The 18764-nt window shown below is 33.4% G+C and overlaps 2 protein-coding genes and 1 long non-coding RNA gene across 3 annotated transcripts; 2 read left to right on the top strand and 1 right to left on the bottom strand.

Annotated features, from left to right (window-relative positions):
- Positions 1–61: 61 nt before the first annotated feature.
- On the top strand, positions 62–1033 carry LOC136851194 (uncharacterized). The gene is made up of 2 exons (XR_010856801.1): positions 62–185; positions 892–1033. It is a non-coding gene; the product is annotated as an uncharacterized lncRNA (long non-coding RNA).
- Positions 1034–4891: 3858 nt separating this feature from the next.
- Positions 4892–6501, bottom strand: LOC136851193 (neuropeptide-like protein 31). Its single transcript, XM_067125146.1, has 2 exons — positions 6464–6501; positions 4892–5411 (listed from the first exon to the last, which is right to left on the bottom strand). The coding sequence occupies exons 1-2, from the start codon at positions 6476–6478 to the stop codon at positions 5187–5189; spliced, it is 240 nt and encodes a 79-aa protein (XP_066981247.1). The 5' UTR covers positions 6479–6501; the 3' UTR covers positions 4892–5186.
- Positions 6502–8944: 2443 nt separating this feature from the next.
- Positions 8945–18295, top strand: LOC136851064 (uncharacterized). The gene is made up of 5 exons (XM_067125034.1): positions 8945–9086; positions 11802–12068; positions 14706–14728; positions 15439–15589; positions 18038–18295. Exons 1-5 carry the CDS (start codon positions 8945–8947, stop codon positions 18208–18210), a joined length of 756 nt encoding a protein of 251 aa, XP_066981135.1. The 3' UTR covers positions 18211–18295.
- Positions 18296–18764: the final 469 nt, after the last annotated feature.

Raw genomic sequence — 18764 nt, 5'->3', positions numbered from 1 at the left:
GCTACGGCAAGGGATACAGCGCGACAAGGGATACGGCGGTTACGGGAAGGGGGAGGAGGCTGGCGACAGCTACGGCGACGACGGCTACGGCAAAGGTCACAAAGCCAGCGGCGGATACGGCAAAGGTCACGGCAAAGGCCACGGTGGAGGAGACTATGGATATGGCGGATATGAAGAGGATCATGGTAAGCAAGATTTTACTTTTATTATTTTCTTTAAATAATGGAATAAAAAGAAATGAATTAATAATTTTTAAATATCAGAAATTAAAAACAAATAAAAACTAGAAATTAAAAAAAAAAAAAAATATATATATATATATATATATATATATATATATATATATATATATATATATATATATATATATATATATTAAATATATTCATGCAACTGGTTTAAATTAATAAAAATGCAGAGTATAAAAAGTATAGAAATAAATTAAGTATTGAATATGAGAATTATTAGACATAAGATCATGAAATAATTTATTAGAAAAGTATACTCTGATTTATTTTCCTGAAATCCTGACTATATTCTCTCAATGTGGATGTACACATACTTTTATACATATATATGCAGATAGTATACCCATTCATGCACTCCACACACATATATATGAATATATATATATATATATATATATATATATATATATATATATATATATATATATATATATATATATATATATATATGGGTTGAGTGTTTTTCAAGTACTTATTTGCTAATAGGTTTGATGCAGTTAAGAAGCTCTAAAAAGAATGGACTGACATAACAGAACATTGTAAAAATATCATGCAAAAAAATTAACCATTTCAAGACCTCATATCTATCCATCAATTAAAAAAATATCATATATTCATAATTAACTCTGTTTCCCCTTTTCAGAATACCATAAGTAAATCTTCAGTTGGAGACTTGAGGAGCTCGCATTTCATGTATATAAATGAATTATACTAATTATCTTTGTTTTGTTGAATATTACCATTGTTACTGTTCTTGTTATCTGTAAATAAATGGGAACCGTGTATACTTTGTATTAATAATGATAACGACATTATAATGACTCACGATGTGACAGAATTGTATAATGCAGTGGTTCTTAACCCCTTGCATCTATGATTGAAATTCCCTCCCAGATTTAAAGGAATATGAAAATAAAGAGAGAAAGAGAAGGGGTGTTTCCATTCTTTTGGGAATGAATTAGTGAGATATTTGACACTGCTTCTTAGTGATTCTTGTAAAGAGAATAACGAGTATAATTAGAGAATTTTTAATTTTTCTCAAGGGCTCGCGCCCCCCTCTCCCCCTGGAAATTGCTGACGGCCCCCAGGTTGAGAACCACTTGTGTAATGCCTTGACAGTTTGTCAAATGAAAGTATTAATGTTGAAAGGACTGACTAAAACGACGAAAATGCTCTCCGGCATTTTAGTTTCCAGTCGACTGACATATCCAGCCAATTTACTCTGACCTCATGCTTGCAATAAAAAGTCCGTGATTATTTGCATGTTATTACCTCATTAGGTGATATTTTGTAGGTGAAGGAATGCAGACGTCAAGAGTATAATATATATTATTTACATGGGTACACACACATATATATATTTTATAAATACAAATGTATATATATAATATATATTATATATATATATATATATATATATATATATATATATATATATATATATATATATATATATACATACAGTATATATATATACAGATTTGTATACATTCCTCTCTCCATTTCCAAAATATAATTACCCTCATGAAAACGATCTACGTCCCTACTACGACTGACGATAAGAGAGAGGTACACATCAATGGCGAACAGTAAAACTCAACGGACACCCAACCAAGTACTGACCGAATTCAACGTGTCCTAATTTCGTTGGAAGTAACACCAGTAGCGTATTAGAAAGGGCCTTCAATTTCTCAATTTTCCCAGTACCTTTTGACGTAGATTACTGAAGATATATAAAAGTAAATATCCACATCTCCAATGTCAATTGTGCATGAAGGTAAATGTAGCATGTGACACTGTAACTGTGAAACCCCGTTTGAGGGTTAGTGCCGTCAGTGCACCTCATTCGGTGTACTGTAGGCATTCCTTAGGGTTCTTTGCAGCGTCCCTGCGGCCCCCAGATGCAACCCCTTTCATTCCTTTTACTATACCTCCGTTCATCTTACTTTCGACCCCGTCCTAAGAATTGTTTCGTAGTGCAACTGCTATGAGGTTTTCCTCCTGTTACACCTTTCAAACCTTTTTCACTGAATGACCTCATAGGTCCCAGCGCTTGGCCTTTGACCTATTTTCAATATTTTATTCTATTCTTTAACGATGAACTGACTGTGATAACCTCAACTTGAGGGGAATTTGTAATCACAATGAGCTGACGAATTACGAACAAAAGAAAGATAATATTTCTCTCTCTTAATAATCCCTCTAGATTAGCCTAAGAATGATAAATTCTTTTTAGGAAGTCAAAAGAATGAGGCGCTTATGATATATTTAGAATACCTTACGAATCCAGTTGCTTTCCGGGTACCAAGAATATTCGAATGAAACGAAGGAACCTCAGTATTTATATTAGTGTTGATGTTTGGAATACTTCGTGGTGGCCTGTCTTGTTGGCACCTATAGCGGTGCCAGGAGCACGATCATAACTAACTTTAATCTTAAATAAAATAAAAATACTGAGGCTAGATGGCTGCAATTTGGAACTTTTGCTGATTGGAGGGTTGATGATCAACATACCAATTTGCAGCCATCAAGCCTCAGCAGTTTTTAAGATCTGAGGTCGTACAGAAAAAAGTGCGGACAGAATAAAGTACGGACGGACAGACAAAGCCGGCGCAATAGTTTTCTTTTGCAGAAAACTAACAAGTGAAATAGCGAAAACGTCAGCAAATATCGCCAGCTACGGGAGACCAACTTCCGTGATTAGGCAGTTTCCGGTGGACGGATAAGTCTACATAAGACTCCCCTACGTTGGTCCAGACGAAAAGTTACGGTCAAACACTGATGATTCATTCGGTGTAGAAAGTCATGTTGGTTTGCTTGGATTGTTTACGTTTGAAAAATAATTGTTAGTCTATAGCGAGAAGGAGTTTGATAGAATCGTTATTAACGAATGATTGTTCAGGGCTTAGAACAGAAAGTTACGATTGTATGATGAAAGTACTGAGCGTCATATATATATATATATATATATATATATATATATATATATATATATATATATATATATATATATACATATATATATATATATATATATATATATATATATATATACATATACATACATATATATATATATATATATATATATATATATATATATATATATATATATATATATATATATATATATATACACACAGTTTATATATTTACAGTATATACTGATATATAACATACATGCACACACACACACACACACACATATATATATATATATATATATATATATATATATATATATATATATATATATATATATAAATGGTAAAGAGAGTCCATTAAGGAAAACAAAGTTTTGTGTTGGAAAGTCCAGTTTGAGGATTCATTTACAGAACTGTCACTACATAATGGACTTTCTCTCTCTCTCTCTCTCTCTCGCTCTTTCTCACACACACACACACACACCAATGCATTCTCTCTCTACTTCCATTTAGGCTTCATTCCAGTCCTCATTCTTTGCAACCCTGATTTCATCTCTCCTTTCTGGAATTCCTTTCCAATCATTTCCATTATTTGACCTCATCTTCCCTTTCCTTACTTTCCATTTCCATACTTTCTCCTTGACAGTTTTCATTCACCCTTTCCCTAAAAATTCCTTCCCATTAAACCTTCCTCGTTGCATCGCCAGGTTATACAATTTAATCAATAAATAACCGACTTCAATCAAGATCTCAAACGATCTTTGTCAGTGATTGGGAACTGACACCTGTCTCTCACCGGAAGTCAGAACACCTTGTCTTGCGCTTATTCTGTCTTTTATCTGTTTATTTTTCTTTATTTCTTTTTGCAATAATGCTCGACTGGGTTTTATGGTTCATCCGAAAAGCTTGTGTATGCTGAGAAATGTGTATGAATTCGAACGTAGGCATTTATGTTGTAATGAAAGAGACGCGTGTACACACACATTTGCACATGTATATGTATATAATATATTTTCTATAATATTATATATATATATATATATATATATACATATATATATGTATATGTATATATATATTCATATATACATATATATATATATATATATACATATATGTATATATATAATTTTAGATATACTTATATATATGTATACAGTATCTATATATATGTATATATATATATTATACACATATGTATATACTATGTATAAATATTTATATAATTTTTCTTTTGCTAATTATCAATTCAATATTTGGCATGGTGTTTTATTATTATATTAAATGAACGCTTGAAACCTACGAAAAAAATGATAGATATGAAGTTTAGCACCAATATGTCAATCAATAATAGGTGCAATAATGTCCAAAAATATTTCCATTAAATTAACCTTTACCATTGACCTATTAAAGCAATGACATATTTTTCTGCCAGTTTGAAAGAATGAGAAATAAGTAAAATATACGCTGAAGCTTCATCGGCGCAATGGAGTTTTCTGTACAGCGTATAATAAAAACCACCGAAAATAGATCTATCTTTCGGTGGTCTCGGTATAATACTGTATGAGCCGCGTCCAGTGAAATCTTCACCACCGACCCGTTGGTGGCCTGTCCTATATCGTTGCCAGACGCACGATTATGGCGAACTTTAACCTTAAATAAAATTTAAAAAACTACGGAGGCTAGAGGGCTGCAATTTGGTATGTTTGGTGAGTGGAGGGTGGATGATCAAAATACCAATTTGCAGCCCTCTAGCCTCTGTAGATTTTAAGTTCTGAGGGCGGACAGACAAAGCCGGCACAATAGTTTTCTTTTACAGAAAACTAAAAAGATAAAAACAATAGGTTTGATTTTTTCATTATTAATAAAACGCCATGAATAATATTAACTTATTTCATTTATATTAACTTGGTCACAGTTTCCTCAAAAGAAAAAACTCATTCAAGCTTTTTCGGATGTTTACCAAAACATCTTATCGTAATTTGTCTCGACTTCGCTTTAAGGATTGTGGATCCTAACGGCCGTATCCGTAACCCCCGTGGCCGTATCCTCCGCGTCCACCGCCACCGAATCCACGACCGCCCCCATAGCCACCGTAGCCGCCGCCATATCCGCCTCCGTAGCCGCCGCCATAGCCGCCGCCGTGGCCGCCACCGTATCCGCCGCCGTAGCCTGGTTCCGGCATGGGATTGGCAAAGGCTCCGGCCACGAGGAGGAGAATTGAGAACACAGCGAGGAACTGAATAGAAAGATCAGTAATTTGAATATGTAAACAAGTTGATCATTTGAATAAGTAAACAGGATGATTATTTGAGTGTGCAAACAAGTTGATTATTTGAATATATAAACAAGTTGATCATTTGAATATATAAACAGGTTGATTATTTGAATATGTAAACAGGTTGATTATTTGAATATGTAAACAGGTTGATTATTTGAATGTATAAACATGTTTATTATTTGAATATACAAACAGGTTGATCATTTGAATAAATAAACAAGTTGATTATTTGACTATATGTAAACAGGTTGATAATTTGAATATATAAACACTGATTATTTGAATATGTAAACAGGTTGATTATTTGAATAAATAAACAAGCTGATAATTTGTACAAATAAACAAGTTGATAATTTGTATAAATAAACAAGATGGTAATTTGAATATATAAAAATGTTGATAATTTGAATAAATAAACAGGTTGATCATTTGAATAAATAAACAAAGGGTTGGGGTCACACCTTATGGCGATAATCTCTCGCAGTTCTCTAGCTAATAAAAAAGTTAATACGTAGATATGAAATTCTCTCAATTTTTACTCTACAACTTCTCTTATGGTTACTTTTTACTAAGCTGTCCAACTCTTCTAACTTTGCTGGCCCAAATATTCGCCTTTCATTTTAGAATAAATTCTTCGGGCTAAGTTAGTGATAGTATTTGACTGTGTTAATGGCCCGGTAAGAAAAAAATTATTGATAGTAAACAATAATTATAAATAATATTAATGTCAATAATAATATCACGATAATAATAATGAAAGATAATAGGCCGCTCAAAGATATGCTTCTGCATTTTTTGTTCGTAAATGATAATAATAATAATAATAATAATAATAATAATAATAATAATAATAATAATAGTAATAATAATAATAATAATAATAGTAATAAGAATAAAAATACTGACAGATAATAGGGGACTCGAACTTGGTAAATAATAATAATAATAATAATAATAATAATAATAATAATAATAATAATAATAATAATAACAATCTTTTAAGCGCTTACAGCTTTGGCGAACATGTCGATATCTGTTGTCTCGGGGAACTGATGCAGAATGGATCCGCGCTCCCCTTTTTATATGACTGAGAACGATTGGTTTCAGGGGAAAGCATTCGGCCAATAACAATGTCTCTTCATATTTCAAGGACATATTGAGAGAGAGAGAGAGAGAGAGAGAGAGAGAGAGAGAGAGAGAGAGAGAGAGAGACTATTATTGAAATTTTATTGCTTCACTAAGTCCAGCTGTTACCGGCACCAAAAACATCTCTCTCTCTCTCTCTCTCTCTCTCTCTCTCTCTCTCTACGTTTCTGAGTGAAATTGATATTTGTGTTTTTACTGAAGCTGTTGCTCTTTTGATAATCTCTAAATTATTGAAAATTTGAACAAAATGTGCGAGAGAGAGAGAGAGAGAGAGAGAGAGAGAGAGAGAGAGAGAGAGAGAGAGAGAGAGAGAGGGCAGCATATTTCCAGAAATACCTATTGGAAAATCATACAAATTTTGGTTTCAGATAAGAATAAAACTATTTATATTTCGTACTTTCAGGAGGATATTTATATTTTTTTCTAATTTTTTCTTATCTCTTGGTTTGCAGGTCCTTATCATAACTGAAATGACACAAACAAAACTAAGCAGGTCTTTTTTCTAATTCACAAGGTGTACAGAATATTTTATTCTTCCGAAATAAGCATTCAGGAGAAAAATACGTCGTCCAACTTTGAAAACTGCACTGGGACTTATGAGGTCATTCAGTGCTGAAACGTAAATTGACAGTGAAAGGTTTGGAAGGTGTGACAGGAGTAAAACCTTGCATGTGCACTATGAAACAATTATTAGGAGAGGGTGGAAAGTAAGATGGAAGAAAGCGAATATGAAGGAGGTACAGTAAAAGGAACGAACGTGGTTGCAGTTAGCGGCCTAAGGCACGCTACGATGAACCTTAAGTAATGCCTACAATGCACCGCATGAGGAGCACTGACGGCGCTACCCCCCTATGGGGGCTTTGAAAATCCTGGTTAATCAAAAGTACTTTTTACACCGAAGGCAGTGACAATGCACTGCTTTTTACTTATGTATATATATATATATATATATATATATATATATATATATATATATATATATATATATATATATATATATATATATATATATATATATATATATATATATATATCACGTTTAGAACAGGAATAAATTTCTGACTCACATCAGGATCGAACCCAGGTCTTTCAATTGAAAGACGAGATCGCAGTGACTTGTGTGGCTTGGTTGGCAGCGGTCTCCTCTTTTAGTTGAAAGACTTGGGTCCGATCCTGAAGTGAGTACGAAATTTTTCATTTATATGTATATAAATATATATATATATATATATATATATATATATATATATATATATATATATATATATATATATATATATATATATATATATATATATATATATATATATATATATATATATATATATATATATATATATATATATACCATTTCAAATCTAACTCAACTCAAATATAAAGGAAATTTCATTGTTTACATAAAAACTAAGTAAACAGTAAGTTTTCAGGGTAATTACAACCAGTGAAATGAAGAATCGAATCCTAACTCAACGTGAATGAACTTTTTTCTTTTCAATAAATTCAACCTGAAAAAATGTTGACTCTATTCTTCCGTAACCCCGACTAACTCTTAGATATTTTCAATTGAAAAAAAAAAAAATGCTTCTCCAAGCATGACTTCCGTGACAGAATGGCCAATAAAAGTTTTATTTTTTTTTAATTTTTGATCTTTTGAATTCTGTTTCGCTTATTCTTCTTTTATGAATTGTTTCTGTGTTTTTTTTCGTATCCTTTTTTTATCTTTTGTTGCCTAATTCTGTAGCCATTGTCAAGAGTATTATAAAAGACCAGGCAGAGAGGAATTGGTATCATTACAACGGCAGGGCCAATCAATATGCTTCATAAATTCGTAAGTTGATATATGAGTGTTTATATATGTATAGATATATATAAGTATATATATATGCATATATATATATGTATATATATATCTATATATATAATAAGTATATATACTGTATATATTTATTTATATACTTATATATATATATATATATATATATATATATATATATATATATATATATATATATATATTTATCTGATTATTATGTTGCCACAGTAAACAGTTAGAAGCCTTCTTCTGACTTAATAGCCAAATCAATTATCTATCGAACCAACCTATCAACACCAGTCAGACTGAACAAGTCATTCATTTCATATTTCAAAACAAGTTCATCAATTTTCATAAGTCTTTGTCGCTGATGTACTTATGATCTTATTTATTGATTTATGTATTTACTTATTCACTTATCTATGTATATTTTTATTTAATTATGTATTTATTTACATACTTATTTGTAGATAATAACGATCATTAATTTCCTCAGTTCGTCGCTCTCTTCTCCATCTTCCTCCTTCTGGGGATGGCCGCGGCTGACCCTCGACCTGAGCCCGAACCCGGGTATGGCTATGGGGGACACGGCCATGGTGGGCGTGGGTATGGTGGGTACGGCGGCCATGGTGGGCGTGGCCATGGCGGATACGGCGGACGTGGCCACGGGCATGGTGGATACGGCTACGGGCGTTAATAAGAATGCCTTTCGCTTGCAAGGATTCCAGAGGATATGAAATATGAATATGAAGTATGAATATGAAATATTCAGACGTTTCAATATGCAAATTGGTTAATCAGTAATCAAAGGAAATAAACGGTGGTGATTGATGAACAGTTTTTTTGCTCCATTTCATCCTATTTCTTTTTTTTTTTTTAGAAGTTTCTTCTTCATGATGAACTTGTTATCTGTAGAAGCCAAATGAAATTGATAAATGAAAAATGAGATTTTCAGGTTTTGCATGATGAAGATTATTGATACGTTCGTTTTATGTTCGATATATATATATATATATATATATATATATATATATATATATATATATATATATATATATATATATATATAATGACCTTTGATATCCAATTCGTTCTACCTCGGAAGCTTGATGGCCGTGTGGTATAATGCGCGTCACTGCAGTCCTGAGTTCTTGTCTCCCGTGATTTGAGCCCACGAGACGACGAGCTTATTACCAACTAAAAAAATTCCCCTTCTGGTAACATATTTGAAAATATATTATTTCCGAGGTAGAGCGAGTTAGTTAGATATTGAAGGACATTTGTGGCTTAATGCTTGTATATGAATCACGGTGATGTGATAAAATTCATTCATGTACATACATATATATATATATATATTCAATGAAACGTAGAACGTATTATTATTTTTCCTTAAAACAACTACTTGAAGGAACCTTTAAACTCATTTTATTTTGTATCCTTTTAATTTTCTCTTTAAAGTATTTCCTCCTTATTGCATTCGAGTTATCGGGACAGACGTCACTGAGAAAATTACTGATAATACATGATAGTGTATTTATGGACAACCTTGACAGAACGTTTTTTTTCTTTGTAAAAGAAAACTATTGAGATGGATTTTTGTCTGTCCGTCCGCACTTTTTCTGTCCGCCCTCAGATTTTAAAAACCACTGAGGAGGCTAGAGGGCTGCAAGTTGGTATGGTGATCATCCACCCTCCAATCATCAGACATACCAAATTGCAACCCTCTAGCCTCAGTAGTTTTGTTTTATATAAGGTTAAAGTTAGCCATAATCGTGCGTCTGTCAACGCTATAGGACAGGCCACCATCGGGCCGTGGCTGAAGGCTTCATGGGCCGCGGCTCATAATAAAAACTCGATTGCGTCGAAGAAACTTCGGTGCATTTTTTACTTGTTAAAAGTATGCACAATATATCTTCATTTGTCATTACGTATGAAATGACACATTTCTTCAGCACTAGTGACGAAGGAATTCCTAATTTCTGAGATGAACTGAATTGAACTGAATACAGAATTTAGGCCAGAGGCCAAGCACTGGGACCTATGAGGTCATTCAGCGCTGAAACGGAAATTGACAGTTAAAGGTTTGAATGGTGTAAGAGGAAAACCTCAAAGCAGTTGCACTATGAATCAATTGTTAGGAGAGAGTGGAAAGTAAGATGGAAGAAAGAGAACATGAAAGGAGGTACAGTAAAAGGAACGAAAGGGGTTTGCAGCTAGGGGCCGAAGGCTAGCTGCAAAGAGCCTTAAGTAATGCCTACAGTGCACCGCATGAGGTGCACTGAAGGCGCTACCCGCCTACGGAGCCTAATTTCTGAGAACGAGTTACTTTTCATAATATATCATCCACTTGGTTTTAGTTTAGGTTTAAAATTACATATTGCTTGGTACTTAGGAATATTATACGCACCTTAAAGAGTTCGATGGCGTTATTATGACGCTTATTTTATCGAAAATAAAAGTTGGTAGTTAGTTTTTAACTGTACTGACTCTCAGAGAAATGGGTTCCTAAAAACCTGCTGCTTAGATATCCTTTATGTAATTAAATACGTGTTTTTTTTTTTACATCAGTGAGTTCCATATGAACACTATACATATAATATGCAAGCATAGACATACAACACCCACGCATATATACATATTTATGTGTGGTATGCATTATATGCATACATATATATTTATTTGTGTGTGTATATATCTGTCTATATGTATATATATGTGTGCGCGCGTGCGCGTGCGTGTGTGTGTTTGTAATCGTATCACTGACACTTACATACATATTTATATATATGTGCATGTATATATGTCTACATATATATATGTATGCATACATACATATATATACAGTATACTGTATATATATACGAGTATATATCTGTGTGTGTATGTATTTGTAATTGTATCACTAACTTTAACAATTCGAGTCTCATTCATTACGGCAAAAACTTATGACAATGTCACGAATTTATTGTTTTCCATTCACTGTATATTTTTAATGCTTTCTTCATGAATGGGCATCTTGCAATGACGAATGAGACGTGATATGAGTCCCCCTTCAACTACGTGATGCCAATAGCTATTGTTTGAATTAGTATAAAAGAGCAAATCAATTTTCGACTACATCAGTAAACTGCCTGGTTCCTCCACCCTTCAATATGATCTGCAAAGCTGTAAGTTAATTTGGGTTGTATATATATGTGTATATATATATATATACACACACATACATATAGACAGATAGACTGATAAATTCATGTGCATGTGAGTATTTGAATACTGTGGTTATTCTTAGCAATATTCATCCCAGAATTTCGATATTTCACCCGGGGAATTACCACTATCCACTTCCATCATCCTTGAAATATAACGATTAAGCAGCGAATATTAACCATTTTTTCCTCTAAATTTTAAACAGACTAAAATAATCAGTATTTTATCATTTTCTTCCTTTGAAGTGAACTTATTCTTATTTTTTATTTTCTCTCAGTTCTTTTTCTGTTTTCCGTCTTCCGTGCTGTTTGGGGCAGCCATTGCTACCCCTTCACCCGAACCTGAGCCTGGCCACCGGTATGGTGGGTACGGTTATGGCGGCCATGGTGGATACGGCGGTGGCCGTGGAGGATACGGAGGTGGCCACGGAGGATATGGATACGGCCGCTAGGATGCAAGATTCGTCGTAACCTGAAGAAGTTCTAGGAGCATTTCTATGCTATGTATGTCGCCGTAGATGAAATCCTTTGAGACTTTTTTTTTTTATAATTTGATAAACATGACATATATAAAATTACCGTTGCTATTATGTATGTTAATTCAATGTACTTGAGACTGGTAAATTTTAAATAAAGGAACTTCAATTTTATATGTGATTTTATTTCTCTGTTTGTATTTATGTTCATTCCAATATGAAATTATCTTGGACATTATCTGTGTTAATTCAATGTATTTGAGACTGACAAATTTTCGATAAAGGAGTTTGTCAGTTCTATGTAAGTTTATTTCTCTGTTTTTAGTTTTCTGTAAAAGAAAACTATTGTGCCGGCTTTGTCTGTCCATCAGCACTTCTTTGTCTGCAATTTTTCTGTCCGCCCTCAGATCTTAAAAGCTACTGAGGCTAGAGGGCTGCAAATTGGGATGTTGATCATCCACCCTCCAATCATCAAACATACCAAAATGCAGCCCTCTAGCCTCAGCAGTTTTTATTTTATTCAAGGTTAAAGTTAGCCATAATCACGCTTCTGGCAACGATATAGGATAGGCCACCACCGGGCCGTGGTTAAAATTTCATGGGTCGCTGCTCATGCAACATTATACCGAGACCACCGAAAGATAGATCTAGTTTCGGTGGCCTTGATTATACTGTGGCGGCTGTACAGAAAACTCGATTGAGCCGAAGAAACTTCGGCGCATTTTTTACTTTTTTTTTTTATTTTGCTGAAAGTCAGTCCATGAACATTATCTTTCAGGAAAAATTTGTCATTGAGTTATTGAATTATTGTAGGGGGCGGGGTTTGTGATAAATACCATGTTGCTACGAGGGATAAACATGGAACCCTTTTATACACAAACGAAAACTATATAATATTTTGAAAAAATAGTGAAACATGTTTCTGTAAAAGTAAGTGTAATGGTGTTTGAAGGAGAGAGAGAGAGAGAGAGAGAGAGAGAGAGAGAGAGAGAGAGAGAGAGAGAGAGAGAGAGAGAGAGAGAGAGAGAGAGGAAACATGGAAACATGCTAAAATATATCCCTGATGTTCATGCTTAATTCATACCTCACTACATTCATATATATATATATATATATATATATATATATATATATATATATATATATATATATATGTATATATATGTATATTTATATGGATATGTATATATACTGTATATACATACATATATATACATATACAGTATATATATATATATATACATATATATGTATATATGTATATATATGTATATATATACATACATATATATATATATTTATATATATATATATATATACATATATATATATATATATATATATATATATATATATATATATATATATATATATATATATATATATATATATATATATATATATACCTGCAGCGTTTAAAAGATGATGAGTCCGTAGGAAAGAGAGAGAGAGCGAGAAAAATTGACCCTGTAGTAAACTTCTTATTGGCTATAACCAATTATATCTTGCATAACAGTTAATATCCATCACATATCACACAGTTATTTTGATCGTTCAGGTGGCAGTTTCACCAATTAGTCTTCAGAAGTTCTCGTGGTCCTGTCAGAATGATTTTGACAATTGGTATGGCCACTTCTCGACCGAATATTTATTTTGTAAGACTAGAAGCAACCGAGACGAGGTCTTTTTAGTTTTCTGTAACAGAAAACTATTGGGCCGGCTTTGTCTTTCCGTCCGCACTTTTTCTGTCCGCACTTTATTCTGTCCACACTTTTTTCTGTCCGCACTTTGTTCTGTCTGCACTTTCTCTGTCCGCACTTTGTTCTGTCTGCACTTTTTCTATCCACACATTTTTCTGTCCGGACTTTATTCTGTCTGCACTTTTTCTGTCCACACTTTATTCTGTCCTCACTTTTTCTGTCCGCCCTCAGATCTTAAAAACTACTGAGGCTAGAGGGCTGCAAAATGATACGTTGATCATCCACCCTCCAATCATCAAACATACCAAATTGCAGCCCTCTAGCCTCACAGTTTTATTTTATTTATGGTTAAAGTTAGCCATAATCGTGCATCTGGCAACGATATACGTCAGGCCACCACTGGGCAGTGGTTAAAGTTTCATATGGCGCAGCCCGTACAGCATTATACCGAGACCACCGAAAGATAGACCTGTTTTCAGTGGCCTTGATTATACGATGCACAGAAAACTCACTTTTTACTTGTTTTTATTTGACTAAACATTAACAAAACAAAGATGATTTTATATTCTAAAAAAGTAGCAATAATAATTATTGCTTAGTCTCATATAAACATTTTAAGGACAAGCCGTAAACATTATAATTACTGATTCAGTAAAAATAAGAAATTCTCTCCCAGTGAACAATACAAAATACTCCTTCGCAAATCTATTGCAAATTCATTTCTTTTTCTCTCTGCACTTTCAGTCTTTTTGCAAAGCCTTTCTATCATCGTTTTTTAAAAACATCTCAATGACTTTTGACGAAAAAGTCGAAATGAATCACTTTTAGTTTGCGTGACACCTATAACCCATTGTTCAGATTAGTATAAATGCGAAATAAAACGACCGATTGGATCATTCACTCACCAGACTTCAACATGTTCTACAAACTTGTAAGTTTTAGTTAAGTTTTGTACGGACAAATTATTAGAAGCTCGTGAATAGACATATGGTAAAATATCGATTGTATATGTCTGCAGATGTGGTTGAAACATGTACAGTATGCTTGTATGTAAGCTCATGGTTACATATGTACATTCACATATGCACACACACATGCACGCACACACACGCACACACGCATATTATATATGTATATATATGTTTGCCTGAGGAGAGAGGCAGTTTGGTCTCTGAAATATAGCCTTTATTTTCCAAATTTTGCCGTTTTTATGGGCTCATATTTATATTTGATATATATATATATATATATGTATGTATATATATGTATATATATACATACATACATATATTTATATAGTACATATATATGCATATGTATGTATACATGATTTTATATATATATATATATATATATATATATATATATATATATATATATATATATATATATATATATATATATATAAACAAATACAAGTTTGAATTCTAAAAGATCCTAATTTTAGACTTGCAACAGTAATATATTAAAATTTTTCACATCTCATTAGCTCTACACAACTCTAGGAAAAAGCTATTTTTCATAACAACAGATAAATTTCTCTCATTTTCCTTCATTCATAAAAAAAATCATATAAAATATAATAAAACAAATCTTAAAATTGATTATAGTTTATTGACTGAACGATTTTCCTATCCACAGTTCGTCACCTTATTCTCCATCTTCCTCCTCCTTGGATCCTCCCTGGGAAATCCTTCCCCCGATCCCGAACCTGGCTACGGCTACGGTGGGCGTGGGCGTGGTGGCCACGGAGGATATGGGTACGGCGGACACGGGCGTGGGCGGGGTGGCCATGGGTACGGATATGGCCGATAAATCCTACGAAGGAATTCCTCAAAGGAGCCTGAAACTCTCTGAAGACTAATTCTTCTTTTTTAAAGAATTGTAAGTTTCTTATATTTTTAGTTGTTTATGTAAATCAATTTTCTTAATCTTTTTTTTTATTAAATTTCCTTTGTTATTTCTTATGAAGTTTTACTTTGATGAACTAATTTGTCTTCAGACTTGGAGTAATTAAATGGCAAAAATATAAACCTGTTGTTTTTCTCTTCCCATTACAATGTGTCCGTCCGCACTTTTTCTGTCCGCCCTCGGATCTTAAAAACTACTGAGGTTAGAGGGCTGCAAATTGGCATGTTGATCATCCATCCTCCAATCATCAAACATACCAAATTGCAGCCCTCTAGCCTCAGTAGTTTTTATTTTATTTAAGGTTGAAGTTAGCCATGATCGTGCGTCGGCATAGTTATAGGTGCCAACAACACTGGCCACCACCGGGCCGTGGCTGAAAGTTTCATGGGCCGCGGCTGAGAGTTCAAGGGTCGTGGCTGAGGGTTTCATACAGCACTATACGCTGTACAGAAAACTTCGGCGCAATTTTTACTTGTTTCTAGCATAAATAAAAAGCATGCCTCTAGTAGAATTCACCGCGCTGTAAAAATATAAAAATGAACAAATAATATTAATTACTGAGAAAAACAAAAATCTATTAATATAAAAAGTAGTAGAGAACATATAATTTTGCTTGTTTATCTCAACCAACTTTAATTTCTAAGAGCCGAGGTTTTATTACCTGTTCTTTTTTGGGCAAGAGTTTCGAAAGTGGGTCCCATGACACCCGTAATCATGGTCCTCACCAGTGGTTAATTGGTGGGCTGCTCGGACCTCTTTATTATAGACCATTTAGTTTAGGTTAATACAAGTCAGGACGACATATATATATATATATATATATATATATATATATATATATATATATATATATATATATATATATATATATATATATATATATATATATATACATATATATTAATATAATACATGTATAAATAATATATTTAAAAGCAGAATTAAAACCAACAAATGATACTGGGCTTTAATCCAATCTTTATTTTAGGTTCCAGAGTCCTAGAGCTTCAAGTAAACCTAAATATTTTAGGGAAAACTTTCGAAAAATGTTGGGGTTCTTGTTCCGTCGTGGTAACACTGTACACATAAATGAAAACATTGCAAAAAAACGAAAGCGAACCAAGGTCTGACTGCCAGGAAAGAATGATTTTTCCCGTGTGATCAAAGATTCCGGGCCCGGTTTCAGAACAAAATATTAGTTGAAAGCACACGACGATTATTTTGTAAATCCATACAGCGCCTGTCCATTGAACAATTCAGTAACAACTGTCATAATCAAGACTGAAATTTGCAAAACTGGAGGAAGGGGAAAAGATAGCCAGAATACCAAGCACGAGATACAAACCCCTAAAAACATATTGCTCAACGAGAACCAATTTTTTCCCATTGCAAAATCCACACCACATTTTGTAATTCGCCTTTGAAAGTAAACCACCTGTGGCCATTTTGTACATATAAATAGTTGGCACAGAAAGAGAGGTATCATAACTCCCTCGATCGAGTCTTCAACATGTTCTCCAAAATCGTGAGTTCGGAGGATGAAGAAGAAGTAGAAGAAATTCAGACTCATGAGAACAGAGTATTGTGATTTATAAAAAAAAAGCTGAGCTTCAGTTCTTGAATTTTGTTATATTAGGGAATTCAGACTCATGAGAACAAAGTTTTGTGATTTATAAAAAAAAAGCTGAGCTTCAGTTTTTGAATTTGTTATATTAGAAAGATATCTCGTAATGCTTTGAATGAATTTTTAAAATATTTTTTGTAATTGCAATTGCCACAATTGCTAAATATTATTTTTGATTAATTTCATTGGATGAATTTGATGAATATCTCGTAATGAATTTAATGATTATTTTGCTTTGTTTCCTGCAATTCCCCTTGCCATAATTCCCAAGTATTTTTGTTCATATTAGTTTTATTATTTATTATAGAGTAATCAAGTGTCATATTTTTTCATGTGTTTTTTTTAAACAACTGGAAATGAAATCATTTAGATTAAGAGTCATCTTTATCATCACCATATTTTTTTCGTATTTTTTTATAATTCCTAAATCTTGTTTTTTATGAATTTTATTATTTTATTACAAAGTAATTGAGCGTCATATTTTTTCATGCGTTTTAAAAAAAACGACTGGGAATGAAATGATTTAGATTAAGTATCATCTTTATCATCACCATAATTTTTATTTTTTTATTGTTTCCATAATTTTTTCATAATTTTGTATATTTCTCTGATAAATAAATTTTCCACATTTTTTTTTCCAGCTCATCGCCCTATTCTCCATCTTCTCTCTCCTTCTTGGAGCTACGGCTGCCCCAGTGCCCGAACCCGGGTATGGTGGGTATGGTAATGGTGGATACGGCCATGGTGGCTTCGGTGGCTTCGGTGGCTTCGGTGGCTTCGGTGGCTCCGGTGGCTTCGGTGGCTTCGGTGGCTACGGTGGCTTCGGTGGCTACGGTCACCGTAGTCACGGGTATGGTGGATATGGTTACCATGGCTGATTCAGACGCCGAGAAGCTTAGCGATTTATATACTTAATTTCTGCGAATTAATTTGGAGCCAAAATCAAAGAATAAATTTAATAAATTAAAATTGGGAATGAGTTGTTTGATTTTTAGTCCACATAATTTTTTTTTAGTTTTCTGTAAAGGAAAACTATTGAGATAACTTTTCCTGTCCGCCTTCAGATCTTAAAAACTACTGGGGCTAGAGTGCTGCAAATTGGTATGCTGATCATCCATCGCCCAGTCATCAAACATACCAAATTGCAGCCCTCTAACCTCAGTAGTTTTTATTTTATCTAAGGTTAAATTTAGCCATGATCACCGTTACAGGTGCCAACAACACAAGCCTCCACCGGGCCTTGGCTGAAAGTTTCATGGGACGCGGCTGAGAGTTTCATGGGCTGTGGCTGAGAGTTTCAAACAGCATTATACGCTGGGCAGAAAACTTGATTGCACCGAAGAAACTTCGGCGGATTTTTCACTTGTTTTGTCTGGCGATCGCAACCAGCAGATTATTTATTTTTTCTCAAGTTGTTTGACTTCTGGAAAGC

The sequence above is a fragment of the Macrobrachium rosenbergii genome, chromosome 23, assembly GCF_040412425.1.
Source record: "Macrobrachium rosenbergii isolate ZJJX-2024 chromosome 23, ASM4041242v1, whole genome shotgun sequence".
NCBI classification, from domain to species: domain Eukaryota; kingdom Metazoa; phylum Arthropoda; class Malacostraca; order Decapoda; family Palaemonidae; genus Macrobrachium; species Macrobrachium rosenbergii.
Note: the sequence above shows the minus strand (reverse complement) of the source record. Positions and strands in the feature narration are given on the sequence as shown.

Excerpts from the sequence above, each read along its gene's own strand:
- LOC136851064 (XM_067125034.1), top strand. The coding sequence starts at position 8,945 with ATGGCCGCGGCTGACCCTCGACCTGAGCCCGAACCCGGGTATGGCTAT. Across the intron at positions 9,087-11,801 it reads CGGACGTGGCCACGGGCATG|CATTTTTTCCTCTAAATTTT; the intron begins GTGGATACGGCT and ends GCGAATATTAAC. Across the intron at positions 12,069-14,705 it reads CGGAGGATATGGATACGGCC|ACTTCAACATGTTCTACAAA; the intron begins GCTAGGATGCAA and ends TTCACTCACCAG.